This window comes from Cyphomyrmex costatus, unplaced genomic scaffold, assembly GCF_001594065.2.
Source record: "Cyphomyrmex costatus isolate MS0001 unplaced genomic scaffold, Ccosl1.0 scaffold18, whole genome shotgun sequence".
Taxonomy (NCBI): domain Eukaryota; kingdom Metazoa; phylum Arthropoda; class Insecta; order Hymenoptera; family Formicidae; genus Cyphomyrmex; species Cyphomyrmex costatus.
The window spans coordinates 2,283,041-2,304,007 of record NW_017275824.1 but is presented as its reverse complement, the minus strand read 5'-3'; the positions used below and the strand labels follow the sequence as shown (position 1 = coordinate 2,304,007).

Sequence of the window (20,967 nt, the reverse complement as noted above, 5' to 3'; positions counted from 1 at the left end):
TGGTAGTCATAATCTAACATAATCCGTATATTTTTTATCTATGCAAATGACTTTTAGCAAAGAATTAAAAATAAAATGATCATCTACACGGAAAGAGTGGTTTTGTTAAAATATCTAAAAATGTAACCAGATCTAAAAATATTGTAATTTTGTTGCACCATCAAAATAATTACATAGCACATTTGATGATATATTAAAAAATTTAGCCAGATCTGAAAATAATTTTATTGTTCAATAAAATAATTATATAGGACGCTCAAACTAATCGCTAGAATGTTTAAATGGTTTTCTGCATCGCTCATCATGCTTGAGATTCTTGCGTAATTATAATATTTTAATAATCAAACAAAATTATTTTTAGATCTGTATATCTAGTAAAATTTATAGATCTTCAACAAAACCGTTCTGTCTATGTATACATAGTGTATTCTATGTATACCCATAATAGTTCATGACAATTTAAGTATACAATAAATTTTACCTAAGAATTTACCGCGTTCTCTTGTTTTTAAATTAATTATTCTTCTTCACCTTTAGATCCATGTACGTTGACAAATATCTCTTCACATTTGTTGTCAATTAAAATGAATTAAAGAACTCATATACCTTTATTATTCATCTAAATATATATAAAATAATATAGTTACAAACAGTTCCTCCTTATAACAATTCATTTTTTCGTAGTATAAATTCGTGGTACACTGTAAAACCTGTATTCTATCACAAGTTAATCCGATCATACTCGAGTAAAGTCGTTCTTCGCTTATGGCTCGACTACGAGAACGCGAAAGCCGCATGACATAGATGGTTGGAAGTCATAACACTCGAGAGGCGCCGCCTCACAAGCCCGAAGGCGTTAAGATATCTGCCTGATATGCTCGTCAGGGATATCTCCATAAGTCACCACTATATATCTTGAAGCTAAATTCTTCAAACTCGGATGTAAATGCAACTCACGCACTTCCACTAGAGCAGATGGCTCTTAAAAGAAAAAAATAAAATAATAAGTAGAAAAGGTCAATTTTATATTAACAAAATTACTTGTTATTAAATTACAGTAACAATTATTTGCGTAACATACATTTAAGCAATTTTTATTGGACTGGAATGTTTTTTTCTTGAGAAAATTATGCACTCTTATAATTTATTAAATATGACTTTTAATATAATTTTCTTTGACTTTGCATTCATAATTAGAAAGTAATGTACTATTAAACCTATAGTGTCAAATTTAATTTAACATGAGTCGTTCCTATTATGCTCCTACTGTAAATATATCATTATTTTATACTAAATCAATAATTAAATTTGATATTAGATCGTGTCAATTTGACACTATATAGTGTCAAATATAACCATAGTTTTAGTATAAATTAACTATAATTGAGTACAGGAGCGACGACTCAAATTAAATTTGACACAATAGATTTAACAATGTGAATCTGATATCGTATAGATTTTAAGTCATTGATTTCTAAAAATGAAATTTTAATAATTTTATTGTTAAAAAGCTAATTTGTTGATTTAATATTGTTAAAACTATATTTGAAACATTAATTTTACGTCTCTTTAAGCTTTGATTTCTCTTTTCCTCTACAAGATTTAATCCGCCTTAGAGTAAAGATGCGCTAATTAGAAAAAAGGATAAACTTAAATGACTACTTCAATATAAATAATACTATGTAAGTAATACTACGTAAGTCATTTTAAACATATTTATACATTTAGGAAATATATATATATATATATAAAACATATTATATTTATAATAATTTAATTTTTGTTAAAATTAAATTTACATAATTTAGAAATGTTTACCATTAAACATTTTATTTCATTGTTTTTATAGAATTTTTTTAAAAAACTTATTTTTTGAATAATAACAAAATAATTGTTACGTATATTATGTATTATTAGATACACATAATTAGAAGTTGTAAACGGAGATTATAAGAAAATAATAACATTATATGCAGCTTATTTTTATCCAAATTATTTTTTAAAGAATAATTTGAATAATTGTCTTTTATTTGTCAAACAAAATTAATTAAAAATAAAGCTGCTATTCTTGTTTGAAACCAAGAATGCCATATTTCTTTCTCTGACGAAAATTCATTACTATCCTTCGTCTTATTAGTTTGAAATTACATTTCTGCTTCAACAGTTTCTTTCGAAAATAATTCTTCAAACCATGTTCGTAAACTTCCTCAAGTTAAGAGTCGAAGTCCTACATACCGATTATCTTCAAATCTTAATTAATTCCAAGGGCATATATTAGACGGCCTGAGACTTTCTGCCAGCAAAACTTTCTTCGACTTCAGCACTACAAGCCGGTTGTTTACGCGCACGTTTTACAAAACGGTCGGTTTTCTTTAACAACGATGTTCATATAAACTTTCCAACATGCGTATAGTTAGTAAAAAAATAGAACAAAACTCGCTTTTATTAAAAATACGCAATATGTATTTCTTACAAAAAAAAATTAACAAAGACGTTGTTTGAAACCAGAAAAATGTAGAAGTCTTATTTTAAAGTCCTAAATAATGCAAGAGTTCTCTTATTCGACCATTATTCTCAAGTTTTTCCAATCTAAGTAAAATAAAGTTCTTATCATCAAGTTAAATAAGGAATCGACGAATTTCTTTTTGCTGTTCGAGGAATAGTGTTAATTCATTAATGAATGCTATTTTCAAAAGTGATGCGCCATGCGTCGATTGTTTCATTGATCGAAGAGCGATAAATAGAACTGATTTAATAGCCGCATGTATTATGTATTATCGGTTATATATACAAAATCAATGCATAACGATGCATACGTATCAATATGAGTACGATGCATCGCGTGTTCGAGCGAATGTACTGTGTTGTACACGTGCCACCGAAAACACATGTCGATTTGCACCAGTAAAACATTTTGACGGTCGTAATATTTCGTAAAATCTGAAAACGCTAATTGTAATACGTTTAAATATAAATTGATATGAATATTTCACACAATCTTGATAAAATAATTTAATTATTCATATCCAATATTCAATTGAATGCAAGTGAAATATTATAATAACAATCGGTAATTCTTCTATGCGGTTAGGCATAGATAAATAAATACTACTGAAATATAATACTATACAGAATTTTTGATAATCACTTTCAACATTACGTCAAATGTGACTTTATACAGAAGAATATATTACATATCCTAGAATATTATTGTATAATATAATCTGGTAAAGAAAGATTTTATAAATGGACGTTATAATAAGAAAATTTTCACCAAGATTATTTATTTGTCATATTTCTCTTAAACTTTTCAATTTTTCAGCCAGTCAGAAATAGTTGTACTGATCTTATAAAAATTGCAACGGAAAAAATTACGAATTTACCAACCAATGTACACCAAGGGAATCGATCGAGGTTCAAGGCATTGCGACTTATAGTTTGAACACGTTATGTGAGAAGACTTCAAAGGATTGATATGGACATCGCAATATCATTAGAGAGAACACTAGACGCGGGAATACTCTACGGGCCGCAGCTCTTATTGCAAGGTGTACTACCCATGAGGGATGCAAATTAAGCATAAAATAAACTGACATTCTCGACTTAAAACTGGGTCATTGAATTTATAATTCATCGCTGTGTCATGTTCTGCACAGGCGATATTTACAGAAGGCACCTCACGTGCGGTCCATTTAAAAAGAAATGCCGTATACTATTGCCGCTAGTACAAAATTTATCTTGTCATTTCATTCAACATTATCATACACTTTTATTCGCGTTCTTAGCATGTATTGTCTATACTAAACGTCATTAAACATTTAAAAATTACATAAATGTTATTTTAAAAATAGTTTTCTTTGTGTATTCTAGCTGTCTTAGGACGATCATTTTACATAAAATTAAGGTATATGTATTTGGGAATTATTTTTGAAAGACATCTTAGGACTTATCTCTTTTGTCATAACTAACTCGTTCTAGTAAAGAAAAGGACACTGTCTAAGCCACTGATCGGGTCTCTGAAAACCGGATTTTCCGTTCGAGCTTAAGTCTAAGCTTAAGGGACTTTCGGTTTGCGCGTATATGTATACCGTACGTGCTATTGTTTGAGACACGTGGGCTGGTATGCGTTAAGCCTTTACTTTTAAAATGGCGGAGAATTGATGTCCTCGCACAAATCGATAATCGAACTTAGTACAACTTCTCGTAACACATGGTGGTCTTTTGGGAACAATAAATTCTGCAAGGATATGAAAAACAATGTAGTAAAAGCTTTTAGAAAAAAAAAAAAACAACGCGAGAAATGTGTTATAGAAATCTAAATCACAACTCAAAAATTGAACAAAAACATGACATGTAAAAATATGACTTAAAAATATAGCTATTTTGTGCTATAGTTTTATATTATAGTTTACATTTACAAATAACTGAGAATACACGTAAACGATTGCTAAAAATATAATAATTGACATAAGACGTTTATTTCACTTTATAGTATGTAAAAATAGCTAGAGTATCTCCTGCTTGAGGCAAACAGACGACAGAAAAATAGGTTATTCAGTCAAACTACAATTATGACACTTTGTTAAGTGATCTCAATTATAACGCGCGATAAACAGGAACTTCTAAATGTTTCCGCGTATACTTCCGCATTTCTTGAACAACTCTCGTCACGTCATCACCAACACTAAAAAGGCACAGTTACGGAATAATTTACATTAGTACACCGCACTAACTTCCATCAAAATTATAATGCAAAACATGCTTTATATATATAAATTTATATAATTTTTATTCGATACAGAAAATGTAAAAGAAAAGAGGAAGAAGGAAAGAGGGAGCTAAAATATATATAAAAATAAAATATAGAGTTTTATATATATATATACATATATACATATATAACTAATAAAAAATATTGGAGTTAAATTATATTATTGTAAAGAGGTATTTTAGCATTTCATATTAATAACCAATTTTATATCATATTTAATAACCAATTCTGAAAAAGACTAACGCTTGTAGCTATTAATGTAATTTAACGTATTACGCATCTGTAATTATCTTGCACATTATCTACCATAGATTAATGTCCATATAAATGTGAAATGCTATTTAATAGCTGCCTCGCTTTATGATCATAAATGCGATTAAATCGATTACGTCAGCAAATTTTAATTCTATTACATATTATTGGATGTGTTAATTTCATCACAAGTGGATCAATCTACTCTGAAACCATAATGCATTATAATGGCGAAACAAATCGGAATGTTCACGCTCCATCAAATTTCGTTCAATGCCGCAGGCTCGTACTTATCTCGTAACTGTTATTTTTAAAGTTTCGAGCGTAACGTTTTTCCAATAGAACAAAAATATTTAATATTAGTCATTCACGCGTGAAAACGCTAAACGCTTACAAAAATATCATTATACTAATAATGCAAATTTTGCCGTAAAATTTTATAAATGAATAACATAAAATGTTGTATGTATAATATTTAGAAACTGTCTCGGAATTTATATTGAAAAAAAAGTTAATTGATTATATATAGCATATAAATCTTCGTTCGATTTTTTTTCTTGAGTTTCTATCATGAGTTTCCCAATTTTATCTCATCGCCATATATACAGAAATGTATATGTATATTAATAAAGCTTTTATGTCACCACCTTTCACAAAGCGTGCAAGCCAATTTATCCCAGAATAGACCATAATGTCACTCCTTTGTGCAGTAATTTTACTATTAATTTCCATTATGACACCAATAAACTCTTTTTGCAAAAGTATGTGGAGCCACTTAATTTCTGACGGCACTTCTATTGGACACGCATGTGTGACGGCTACTTAATATAACGCAATAATAGACTCTTATGTGCCTTTACAAAAGTTCAATGATTAAAGACAAGGGGCAAAAGCCTACAGCGACACTATCAAAGGACGTCTCATTATTTTTTTTTTATGAAAAAAAGGATTACATTAAAAGTCTGCATATGCACGCGAGAGATAAAGTTACTCTAAAGTTATGTCTTTGACTATGCGTGAAATAATCAATAATAAAAAAGGTATTAAATCTAATCAAATATTTAGATAGTAATAAACAAATAAATAATCAATATTATAAAAAATGTTGAATACAAAATCAATACATTAATAAATTTAATTATATTTGAAATATTAGAAAACAGAATTAGTACTTTCGTGATGACAGTTTTATCAGACTGAATTTCTCGCTCAAGCGCATATCATAAGAAAGATTTTTACCTCCATCACATTTCAAATTAGAACTTTCATGTTACCCTTTTAACTTACAGAATCCTAGAAGGCTTTCTGAATTAATCCCAGTAATCCTCCGAACTATTACAATAGCAGTTCGTACGTCAAGTGCTATGGTATGCTTATACGTATGTTTATATAGGACTTCCACAACAAGCTAGATAAACGTACAATTTTGCCCATTCTAAGCATTGTAAGCATTTTTGTTATTTTTCCTGCAGAATAATTTTTCAAAATTCACGCAACTATACTTACGATCTCGAAAGTAATAAAATAAAATTGTAAATGTGTAACCTCAGAATCTATAACCTCAGAAAATTATAATTCGTCACAATTATTATCCAACAGTGACATAGTTTGGAAATACTGAACTGTATGAATAATTTAGAAATTTAATAAATTCTTATTAAAACTATTCGCCGTTATGATATATCGTTAATTGAAAATAAAGTTATACAGTTATAAACTAAAGCGTTAATTTAATTATAGTCTACTTTTTAATAATTTTCGGAATGTTTGGGATTATTATTAACATTAATATAAAAAATTATTAGACATGTGGGAAATTTTATAAACTCGATACGATAATTTAGTGTTAATTTATATTACTTTTATTAAATTATAATACTTTTATAGATTTCAAAATCTCTAGCTAAAATGTATTTATAGATTTCCAAAATTTAATAGATATTCACTTATGATAATTTAGTATTACGTATCGTACAACTATCACTCACTGTCTTTATTTACTACCGTTATTTGACATATCTGTTAGTACATCACGTTTCACGCATTTCAAAGTAATACGGATATGTTGTAAAGGATTCTGCAGGAAACTGACATAGAATGCGGGATGCGGGAGAGAAACAATTCATAGGGAAAATATTGTACCTAACACGATGTGAGATCATGTGAGATAGTATTCACAATTTGTCATCAAATAAAATAGATCTTTTCTTTTTCTTTCTTGATAAAATACTTACTCTGAGAGAAAAATGTTTGGTATTAGTAATAATAACTACATATACTAGAAACTTTTTAGGACCGTATAATTAATAAACAATAATAAACTAGAAGAAGAAAGCCATTTTACGGTCAAAGCTGGATCACAGTGCTTAATATAATTGTGTGAATTTTATATACTGCGTAGTCGCCCCATAAATAACTACATACATATAGTTTTATCAATAAAAGTATGATATTACAGCTATTATTTTATAGATTTCAAATAGTTTTATACAATAATTATAATTTACTGTAACATTGATAATGACCCGATCGGCGTCGAAACGTTTGTTGTAATATTTTTATTATTTTGAATTAAAGTTTTCTTTGTTATACACAACTGGCTCTTAGCCCTTCATTTGTTTTTTGTTGTCTTAAATTTATAGTTACAAGAAACAAAAATTTTTCTTTCAGCGTTATTGTGAAATTCGAAATATTGTTGGACATAATCTAATTAGAAGTGGCAGCGATTTAAAAGAATTATTGCGTTTTGATATCAGAAATTTCACAAAATCTATGTTTCGGTCATTTTATTTAGACACAATACGTTAGACGCAACGACTTATATAGTTCTGCTCGTCATAATTTCCCGATTTCCGATATTTATACACGCATCGTTTTTTTCATCTCAGTGTTAAATCTCCGCCTCTGTTAATTCTCGTTCGGCCTATTCTGTCTCTCAAACCCGGCTTCATGCTAATGCAGGCTGCAATTTGTATAATTTCGAAATGGGTTAAGCACGCGTCGGAGCATCCGAGGTCGATAACTTTTTCTACCTCCGCGATAGAACGTCGTTATCTGCACGTGCTCTTCCGCAACGGTGCTCGTTCCAAAGCATAGTGCTTACTTTACATTTTAATGTCTCTGGAGTCACGTTGACATCTCGAAGTGTTACTAATTTCATGGCCTTTAACTGTAAACGCGCCGATCACGCTTCCTACCCACATATGTCGAGTAAAACTTCAATGATAAACGCGCGTATTTTGGTCGTTATTTTTACAGAAAGATTATAAAAAACAGTCGCGAACTTTGTAGCATTTTTGACATGTAATATATTTGACATGTAATCATAATTACACATACGATAACTAAACGTCGAGATACAATACCAATTCCAATCGAGTGATTTTGAATAGTGGCGGCAATCATGGAGCATTAACGCTGTTAATCGTGATTGCTGAAGCGTTAAGACGTTACGATAATCAATGCTATGTACAGTCTGATACAGTTAACTGTTTATCTCTCTTAATATACAGAAGAAAAATAAATAGCACATTCCTAAAATATCGTATTGCGAAAACGAAATTTCTTTAAAAATCTGCATTCTTATTAAAAATATGACATTTTCGGTAGAAAAATAGAACAAAGTATCAAAGCAAACTTTTCAAATTTTATTTACTACATCTCAAAATTAATTCGGAAGAGAAATGTTATCTTTCAGTTATCTAATTTGACGTATCAATATAACTCTATTCCATATAATTTTTATCATTTTTCCTCTCTCTAACAAAGCTACAAAAAAAAATGTCTGCAAGATTTTTATTTTATTTTATTTGATTAATTTTTAATTTAAAAAAATATTTATTATATCAATTAAGAAATTGAAATCTATTATCAACGTTGGTTTAGCAATTATACAGTTGTCGAATTGTTATTAACGAGCTCGGAAAATAACCAAGTGCACACATAGTATTTTGTACTGTCGTACTTGCAAGGTCTCCTCCGTCATACAAGAAGTTTCAACCGACGGGAGCTATAAGTACCACCAAGTGCAATAATTATCATTGTTACAGCCCGTTTCTGTGCGCTCATAAAAACTTTATGCATACGTAGCAAAATTTAACTGCGAGTGCTACTAATTAGCGGCGTTAAATGCAACGGATGCTTACAAACGCAAACAGTGTTTCTACCGTAATACTTCAAGTTATCTTTTCACAGTGTTTGTTGAACATATAAATATATTGTTGTACTTCTATGAAAATTAAAAAATATATTTCAGTAGAAAGGTAAAATATTTCTTTTTAGTAAATTAACTCTTTAATGTTCAGTTACAACTTAAATTTGAAAGAAATTATTTGTATAAAAATGACACTCAATTTGCAGTAGAGTAAAATATTTAAATATTATTAAAAGAATAGAGGACATTCTCTTTCTTATATAAATTACTAAATTTTTCTGACTTAATATTTTGTAATGACAATTGTACGTATATAATTAATTTTCATGTTATATTCATAAATTTGTACGGCTCGTCACGAATGCTGATGCAAAACGTTTCGAATTGCAGAGATAATGACAAAATCTATGCGCCGTAGACGCACATTGGATTAATCTAGCGCAAATTTCCAAATTGATTTTTCGATAAATCTTGTGGCATATCTAAACATATAAAACCAAAATCACTTAAACTACACTAAAGCTATAGAAATTCAATCATCAGTGATGGACATCCATATTCGGCAAATAAATCACTGTTTGTAGATATTCATGCAAAGCCCATAAATCGTAATCCTTCTGTATTCTGAATGTTCTGAATGTTCATGCGTCATACCTATGTTCTCTCAATCTCGCAAGTGATAGCAATTGGTACAAAAAGCTATTATAAACATATGTTTCATACTTTTTTTATTACTTTCGGATTTTCTGCGTTAAGTTTATACAAATAGTTTTAATTAATGAAAGCGTAAATAACAAATATTATTACGAAATCTCGAAACGCAATACTAAACGTTATCTTATAATAAGCGATGGTTTACTCGTGCAATCAACTTTTTCAAGAGGTAAAGAATGGCTTATTTTTCTTTCATCTCACCATAATTACTTTTTCACATCATAAAAGGTTAGTAAAAGAGTCTATGATTGCGAAGAGTATGTAATATCACTAATGTAGAATTTCTTTTTCTTTTTCTTTGCAATGCTTTTAAAACTCAATTCAGTATCTCGACAATGTTAATCGCGACCGCTTGCAAAAGTCTCGAGCGGAACGTTAGGGATAAATTTCGCGAAAAAGAGAAGCAACCCCCATTCTTTATGACCTCTGCACAAAGTGCAGAACGGTGAGATGGATTTTTCTCTTCGAAGAAACTCTTCGAAGCGAAGAGTGAATGAAGAGTCATCCAGTAATGTCCAAGAAATAAACTTCTCACACGTACGAGAAACGTGGAAAGGCATCGTAAAGCAATTTTCTACGATGGATCTCCATTATTCTTCACTTGAATTGAAATACAAATCATTTCTCTTAAATTTAAGCGATAAGTAAATATTAAAAAAGTTAATCTGCTAAAAAAAATTTTTTCAACTGAAATATTTAAAAAATTTTATAGAAATATAACAATATACAAATTTACTTATGCCAATGAATATTCACAATACGGTTTCAGAACCTTTTTTTCGAAGCAAATCACTGCGCCAATTTATTTCGTACTGCGGTTTCGGTTCTCATCATATCAATTAAGCACGTAATCTCTCTTTCGACAAAACTCCTCACAACAGAATATTTTAGATATAAAATGCATAAATCGCGAATATGTAATAATACGAAATGTTGCTATAATAACTTATAATTATTGTTTCTCATTGAACATAAAAGCTTCATATTTACTGTACACATGGTGTACGAAATAAGTTCTCTATAGCATCGTATATATCAGATATCGCGCAATGAAACAATTTACTTGCTGATTACATTTTGTCGAGCGTAATCGATATTTAGAATCTCAATTATAAACTCAATTGCACATAAATTATCACGAATGTTTGTTTCAGGGAGCGAGCCGTGGTTGAGAACCGTGAAGCTTGCTGAGCTCGGAACAGAGATTTCACTGCCCTGCGTTCTGAAATCACCGCAGTGTGAAGGTCTGCACAGCATCAAGTGGTACCACGGATCCACGAGGATTTTCATTTTCAGTGAGGACGCCGGGATTATACGCGGCAATAACGACATTGCTGCTAGGTAATTAAAGTATTATATTGAGACTTGAATGCATAATGCTAGTAGGTTCAGCTCGTGCCTTGACTTAATTAGGCTGCCTCTCCCTTGTATTTTGGTTTTTAGAAACTAAGCTAAATTCATTATTCCTCAATATATTTAGTGGCGCTAATTGAATCCGTAATATTAACTTACTAAAACTCGCGATAATAACTATAATTTTTTGCGGTAGCAAAAACAACTAAAATTCGTCTTTTTATATTTTTAAAATATTATTATATTAAACAATTTCTTCATTAAACAAATATATTTGTTATATTTCTATATTTTTACATATATTTTTAAAAAATCATATAATTTCTTATTATATTAATATTTACTTGAAATGTAATTTTATATTCCTATTTTACAAACATTTCAAGTTTCTAATTTGGACAAAAGAATATTAATGAACATATTAATAAAAATGATTTTATTATTATTTTTATTAATATTCTTAGACTTTCTAAATATATTTTCTGTATATGACATTAAAAATGCTGGATATAAAATATATTATACAACTGAAATGCAAGTATAATAGATAATTTCTTGAGTCATTTTCGGTATTGATAATTTGCCGATTCCACAAATCGTAACTATCACGATTATGCTCATTCCCGGGTCACCTAGTAATGGCGTTTTGTGGTTCGCGGTCTATATTTATAGACCATATACCTTCAAATACATCAAATGCGTTAAATATGTGCATGTGAATATGCACACGTGAATATTTAGCATGAAACTTCCGATTGGTAATTATCAAAGTATTTCTGATTGTTTTAATAATATCCAGCTTGCCATTATTTCTATAGTTGATTTAATACAGTTTACAATTTACATGTATTATTTGCATACAAAACCATTAACACGTACTGGTACTCTTTTAATTACACAAATATGGATATGGACAGTAACAATTAAATATTATAACAAACCAGTTAGCAAATGGATTAATTAATGAATTAATGAATATAAAATAAATCTTGTTGAGTATAGAACCTTCTATAGTACATTATTCTATGTATTTATGCTATGTAATGTTAAAGAAAATACTACACGGTATTACAAAAAGTGTAATAATTAAAAGTTATTTTTAATAAATTTCGCTCATCTTTTTGCAATGCAAATTAAATAAATAAATGGTCTATATCGAGCTCTAAAAGGATTTAATATTATTTGATTATAAAAAATTGGAATATTTAGCTTCAAATGAAACAACCTCATTACCTCCATCAATCAATTAGCCACATCTTTCGATTGTGATTTGCCCCTCTAATGTAGTTATTTGCCTCGATCGGTATTGCTTAGTTGCACTGTTGCACGTTGCAATTAGACGTACGAACTCGAATCCGAAGTGTTCCTTAGAGATTTGATCCGATAACCGTGTTTCTCTCTACGTATAAATTTACATTAATTAACATGAACTCATCAATATCTTCAAATAATTAATTTTCTATAGTCAAATAATTAATTTTCTAAATTTTCTATATCAAAAGCGACATACTTTATTGAATAGCGATTAAAAATTTGTATACATTTATATTTTTAACTTTTCAGACTAATTAATATTTTTGTTAAAAATTAAATAAAATAATTTTAATATAGTTAAATAAAATAATATATAATTAAATAAAATAATTCTATTTCTTTTTCGAATTAGATAAAAATTTAATTAAACTTACTCAATAGATTTTATTTCGTTGTAATGTAAAAAAATTATCACTGCTAATTGATTTGCAAAAATAGCTGAAAAGGATGTATAAATTATAGGACATTTAATCATGCGTTAAAATAATTCCCATACATGTAATATCAAATAAACCATAAATTAACATGCTTGGTATCACTAAAAAGGCACATCACAGATTAATAAAGTAATACTTATTTAATTTCATTAACGCGCTTTAATAGTCACTTATCATTTTTCTTCTTCGTCTTATGTATTTACTTATTAAGTTATACAGCAACGATATGAGATGGATTTCATACGCGTGAACTCAGTATATTTTATTGAAACAAAAGCATTAGCAGCATAATATTTTTATGAGTTATGTTTTGCTACACAGAGTAAGCAGAGATACATATGTATGTGACTGTTGTCAGCTTTGTTGTATTGCTTGAAAAAAAATTTAACGAGAAAATGTTCCATTTACAATATGCATTTTACATTTTTTGTTCAATATTACATATTCTCTTGCAGTATCTGTCGAAAAATAACAAGATCCGACGATGATATAATAAAAAATAAGCACAATTGATGTACATCTATACATATATTCATATATATAAAAAGCAATCCTTGGAAATCCATTTATAAATTCTTTAATATAGCTTTTTAAAATGTGGTATTTTTTATTTGAAGAATTACATGAAATATATAAAATATTTTATAAGAGTATTTACATAAAAATATTTTTATTTTAAATAAACAGATTTTTGTTTATTTCACTTTAATAATACATATAAATTTTTTATTGTAATATCGGATCGATTTTTTTATTCTATAGCATTATATTTGAACTAGCTTCAATGTACAGAATTTTCTATATGTAATTTTATGTAAAAGGCTTATTCCTATTTCCCATTACTTTGGCATATACTTTGCGGCAGAAATCTTCTATAAAAATGATGTCCTTTGACAAACACTAAATTCCTGTTACAATATATTCCCGAGATCTCGGGATTATAGTGAAATATTACAAGCATAGTTGTCAAACGCGATGTTGGATTCACAGCGAAGTGCATTTTACGTAATTGGATAATACTTGATTAAAGTGTTATCTTCTACGATTAAATAAACTGTAAGCGTTATATGTATATGCATTAAAGGAATTATGATGTAGAATTATAAACATTTTCCACGTTTATTTTTCATTATATAAAACCAAATGTAATTATTCGGCAAACGGAAAAATCGGCTGTGATTGTCATGACCAATAATCCCCCATTAATCTATTTTTTTAGTTATAAGAACTATAGCACGATTGTGATAACCGTAAAACGCCATATACATCAACAATTATGGCTGTTAAGACATGTCCAGCTTATGGTTATCACAACTAAATGTATCGATACAACTAAAATGTAGCGAAAATTATCATTATTTTCAGTTGTGGCAACTGTAATATTTTTTTCTATATAAGGTTTCTATAAATACGTATCAGCTTGTAACTATTAACGATAAATCGATATTGAATTAAAGTTCAATAATTATTACTGTTAAACAGTATAGAGTAGATATTATTTTTTAATAATAGTAGATATTATTTTTTAATAATATCTGTTTATTAAAGTGGAACATTCATTTTTCACGAAATTTGTTTTCCCTAATATTTTCCATCACGAATTAAATCTTGTTATTCGCACGTCTAGTAGATAGCAGAGCAATATTCAATCATTACATCGTGAATAATATACAATGCATATGTCACGTTTATGTGAAAAACACGCCGATTTATATGCGAATATTATGCGCAAAAATTTTCTATAATTGTAGTACGAAATACATTTTGTTAGTCAAAATGTAGAACATGTCTTTCTGATATTTTATAATATAATCTGATATTTTATAATATATATTTGAATTTAAGATAAAATCAAATGTGAAAATATGGTTGGCATACCCCATTGAAGAAAATAATACATTTTTAATATAAAGGTACAATACACTATACTAATGCCATGCAATATATAAAAATAAGACATAAAGGAACACTACAATTTATTATAATATTATACTAATGCTATTGTCTCTATTTCTAGGATTTTATAATGCAGCGTACTATCATCTAAATTAGTTGGGGGGAAGGAGGAATCCGGATTTAGAACTTAAAAATGTAAAATAATGTTGTGTGTATTGCTATCGTACATGTATATTATTTTATTACTTTAGGATGTCACAAAGAGTTTTCTTGGCAATATTGCTTAACGTTCTGAAAACAGTACATTCAATTAAATACGTCGGCGCGAAATTATTTCGAGTACTAAAATTATTTTATATTTTGATATTTTAATAAAAATATAAAAGAAATAGCAATTTAAAAAATTAGACTAAATTTACTGACACAAAAGTAGATAATATATCCTGTAGATGCATGCTTATTGTAGTATCTAGCATTAATCATCTAATTACATGAGAATGTAAAAGATACATAGTTTCATGCAGCATGATGTCGTTGATTAGCGGTGTGGCACATTGTCGTACCAACAATGCGCTAATGACGCTGTAAACGGTTCGTCGATCAAACAACACGTCGAAATGTCGGTTTACCGCGATCACCTGCGTTTCATCCAAAAGCAGAATTTGCTGTCTGCAAAAACAATGATTCGTCACATGCTATACGTTTAATTGGGAAAACCGAGAATAAAAGCAACACAGACGTTTTGGTTGAAAATTGTTCGTACCAATATTTAATCTGGTTAATAAAAGCGGATCTGGAAACATTGTGTGATTGTATGAACATACATATGTACATAGCATAGAAACAATAGCTACACTACCGCTCAAAATTTCAACATATTTTCAGTCTTATATGTTTGCTAACTCAATTCTACTTATTTATAGAATAGAAAATTATGATGATAGGATGTCTTATTTCCGGTCACGGAAATATTCAATAAAATTATAAATTGGTGACAAATAATTTGAAACGGAAATAATAAATTAATTTAAATTAGATGAATTATATCGGTGTTACACACACACAAAAGAAATGTCGGTTTCAAATTTTGTACCTACTATGAGTAATCGATAAACATTTGAATATCATAACGACTAATAATAAGAAAATGGAAATAATATATTTTCACAGAAATTAAGCGCTAGATTAAAACAGACGTGTCTTTAATTAAGACACTTAAAAGATATATCGACACAGACTGCCAAAAGCATTAATTCTGTTATCTATAAATCCAAGGAAATTAAGTTTGAAGAAATGAAAAAATTTGAGAAAAAGTAAGTTCTTTTTTCTTTATTTTAGTAAAAATATATAATAATGAATTTAAAAAGTATGCAAATTGTATTCATATTTTATTTATATAAGATTTCTATAAATAAAAATGATGAAACTTTTAAACGGTAGTATTATATTTATTGAATATTGAGTATGTATCAATCTTTTAATTAAACACGTGTAAAAATATTATATTTATATCAATATTAAACAAACTGCATAATCGCATAATTAACATTACAATTTTGTAGAGAAAGAGAAAAAGAAAAATGGTTGGAATAATTTCTCTCGTTTTCTTTTGCAATGTGCATTTTTTAGTGTTTTCTCCTTCATTCATTTTTAGATAACAAGTAATCAATTTGATGGGAATGTAAATTATATCGAGTTATCGGTGTGTTCGAGAGAGATGTGTACCGCCTTCTGGACTTATGTGTCCATGAACACACTCAACATCTATTGACAGAATATCGAGCGTGACCTATATAGATTGACTGTGCGTCTGCTTGCCATTAACGGATATAAATGGCGAAACCTTCGGTTAACGTCTTGTTGCTTCACACTTTACCCATCGTACGTTAATTGTTTATAAAGGACGCATTTGCATCATGATCAAATGTAATTATGAGCTTTCGGGATTTTCGTGATTACTACACAAAAACATGTGCAATTTATCATTATAAATTACTAATGCATATTCAAAAGATCATATGAAAAATCATTTGAGTCTATTAGTCATTTCTGAAATGCATTCTCTAAACTTTTTGGAATTTTATTCTAAATGAGAAACACAACCAATACGAAACAATGCTTTTAACGGTTTAGTTAAATCTTAGTGCTTATATAATTTCGTGTGAATTTATATACTACGTATGCAGTCCTTTAATATAATTAATATAATTTAATATATTATAGTTTACTATATCTTAATAAATATTTATTAAAATATAGTAAACTTTTTTTCATTGTAAAAAAAATGGTAGAATTTCCAATCTTTAAGAGCGAGATTTTTCACTCTTTAGAATAAGATTTCAAATTTAGAAACTATGCTTATCTATATTGAATGTATATAATATGTAGAAATAGAAAACGATTCGAATCACACATATAATCGACTAGCAAGATATATGACGATAATACCACTACCTTATCGTCGTAAATGAATTGTACTACTCAGGCGGGATAACAAGTAGATTAATTTCATTGATTGTCCGATTCATTACCCAGTGTTAATCGCAATTTGAGATTGACATTACGTGAGGTCATTATACTTGCGTTGGCATGAACCACATAACGGTATAATATCCTGCGATCGTCATTATAAAGTTCATAAACAATCAATGTATTCGATTAATGAAAACAGCACGTTATAATTGTGAATGACATCGATTGTACAAAGATAAAGTTATCATAATATGTGGCAAGCAAAATTTATATTATATTCTAAAGGAAATACATTTATCATTATTGTTGCCGCATAAAATGCTTACAAAAATTCACTAAATAAAGTATTCCTTCATTGTTATCGTCTCATTATAATTTCAGTACTAACAATTTTTTCGGATACATCATGTATTAAATTAAACATATCAAAATTTCGAACAATTAAAATTAATTTAGAAAGTTATATTATCTTTTTAATTATAATTCCACGTTTATTTTCTAATAACACATTAAAAAAATGTCTGATTAAAAATAAATGAAATAAATCAAAAAATTCTGATCACGTCAATCGAAATTCTGGTTATCTTGCTTCAACTAAAATTATAATAGATTCAATCTCCCAAAATTCTGATTTTTATTAATTTTTAATTAGAATTACAATTAATGCACACTTTTCTAATGTGAATGATTTATGTCATTGAATGGCTTATACGTTTTGAATATTTTAATGCGGAAATAGAATATTACCTTAAATTAAATATTTTTGTTATAATTTTAAATCAATTAAACAATATATGAATGTTTTACGTTTTAAATGTTTTAGGGCGGACATAGAGTATTCATCGAATTCATCGAAATCATATTTGAAGATAACCGAAGTTCAACTGAACAACGAGGGTCTGTACAGATGCGAGGCTACATATATGGCAGTCAACCGAGAATGCAACAACGTACAGCATGTTGTTCTTAACGTCACAGGTGCGTTGCATTACATTATGCATTACATTATGCAGCATTACCGGAGTAAGATTAAATTCATATTAAACTGGAGGTCAATAAGGGAGAGAGAGAGAGAGAGAGAGAGAAAGAGTAATCTAAAATTCTATATTCTCAAAAACACAAATAGGAAATGCTTCGAATAATTTCTATATCTTGTACGAAGTATATAAAGATATTTTGGATATTTTATAGAGCGGTACTGAGAGATTTACGGAAACTATTTTAAAACTTTTCACATAACTTCCTGCCATAAATTGCATGCCATATTTTTAGCCATACGACTTCTGTTTGTTATGCAATCTCTCCAGTGTATATTACGTTCATACGTCAAAAATGTGGTCGCAAGTAGCCTACATTATTGAAAAGGCAATACGGGACACAAAGTTAGACGTTTCATCATTCATACGATGCATACGGAAATCTGTGTACTATTTGTGACATATATTTGTTTTTTATTGCGTTATTATCGAACAAATTTAATGTATTGAGTATTTCTCGAAATTACCCACAGCATAATGTATTTATCTCTGGCGTTTCGTATAATGGAAATATATTTATGATGTCCATACTACATTTCGAAGGGTGTAAATTGTATGCACAAATCGAAACATATCGTAGAACTCACATTCCATATATCAAGTAATATTTATTTCAAAACTAACCGTTACATGTGTCGTTCTTGCCAATATTTCAATTTTGCACGATATGTCCGAACGATAGACAACTCATTTGTCCTTTTACCAGATTGGCAAATAACGATGTGTTTTCTTCTGAAACACCTCTCAAAAATAGAGGTCTTATTTACATTTTACGATCAAACGTAAGACATTTGTAGATCATACAATTCGTATTTTTCTTTTTCGTATTATACAGCAGTATATCAGACAGACAAGTAGACAGAATTACAAAAAAATATTTCAGCACTATCTACATTGAGAGAAAAATTCGGTATTTGTAGCTATAATTGCATGATAAAATAATTATAACCATAATTGTCTTATCATTTATAAGTTACAGATACCAAACGCTTTTCTCTCAATGTAGATTATCTGTCATTTAAATATTTAATAATGTTCTTATTCTGAACGTATAATTTGATTAAAAATAATAAAAAACAAATAAAATGCTCAGTATAATCGATGGCAATTTTATACTTTGAATCTACTTATCTATTATATTATTACTTATTATATATTATGATTTAACTTTCTTTCAGCCACTCCCTCCTAGTTTGAATTTAACTTAAATAAAAGCTTTTCTACGACTTTACTAAGTCAATTGAAACATATGGAATTGAGAGCGGAAATGTGTGCATTTCACTATGCATCGAGTACTTCATTTTCGCGGAAGCTAGATAACCACGGATAATGATCTGGGTTAAACCCATGTCAAATTATACATCGATAGTTCGAGTTATACCGGATGACTCCTAACTTTCCGAAGAGTTAATATCGACAAGTTGAGCTCAAGTTAGGCTCCCACTGGAGCGATACCTCACGTACTCTGGATAAATGGAGTTATTTGATAATTCTTGATTTAATGTTTAGGTTAATCTCATAAACGCATTACGACGACGTTTAACGACTTGCTAAATAGCTTCATTGCCATACGATGTTATTTAATTAGGTTAATGCTTCATCACTGCGATGTCGTGGTTTACTCGCGCTAACTTATCTGATATTAAATTTATCTAGACTTCTTGCAAATTAAGGAGAGATCCCGAGAAATGCGCAATTACGAAACATCAAAAACTTTATGTACATATAATACGCATATTCTATTGTCCATATAATAGGTATAATTTTTTGCAATTTAATCTACTAAAAAATGAATATCAATTAAATTTTCTGTGGAATTTTATTAATATCTAGATATTAATTTGAAAAAACATAAACAAATATGACTTTTAAAAATTAAAAAATATAATAAAATAAAAACGTATTAATTATAAATAAAAAAATGTTATATTTGTAATTAATGCGTTTTTATTAAATTACCTTTTGTACCTACATTCACGTTGAATTACAACAAATATATCAGTAGTACAAGATGAAAAAGGTTTTACTTATAAATAATATACACTACTATTAATTTAAGTGTAAAAATCTTAATTTATTAATGTAAGAAAAAATCAGATATTTTATTAAAGCTTCTTCTTCTCTGTCAAGCTACATTATAGAATCGCAAAAGAGTACAGTTTCTATTATGTTCAGCACAAAATTACTTAATTGTGTTATTAAGTAATTCCGTAATAGAACCCGCACTTAAATTTTAGATACGAAAAAATCTCGAAAGTTATTTTGACAGAGAAGATCTTTCTGCTAACCATAAACTTTTCGTGCTGAACACACCCTACATTTAAGTATTGTTATATCTGGATTAATGTTTAAAGTACATGAAGAATGAGACAATCCTCCTTTGGAGTAGTTTATTCAGCGAACGTAGCAATTTTCCATGTACGTATACGCAAGCCATCATCGCGACGGACGTGAATAGAATCACTGTGTATACAAAATTCCGACTGCTGATCTGTCTTCTTCTCTGTCGTGCACCATGTCGTGACATCGCGGCAAGTTAAACGAGTAGGATGGAGGAGTTTTCAAGTG

At 28.8% G+C, this 20,967-nt stretch overlaps 1 protein-coding gene across 1 annotated transcript in view; it reads left to right on the top strand.

Moving 5' to 3' along the window:
• Positions 1-20,967, top strand: part of nrm (neuromusculin) — an 84,772-nt gene that overhangs the window by 2,636 nt on the left and 61,169 nt on the right. Inside the window, exons 2-3 of the mRNA XM_018537573.1 lie at positions 11,045-11,231; positions 18,186-18,340. Coding sequence (XP_018393075.1) covers positions 11,045-11,231; positions 18,186-18,340 — 342 coding nt within the window. The remainder of the gene's footprint in view (positions 1-11,044; positions 11,232-18,185; positions 18,341-20,967) is intronic.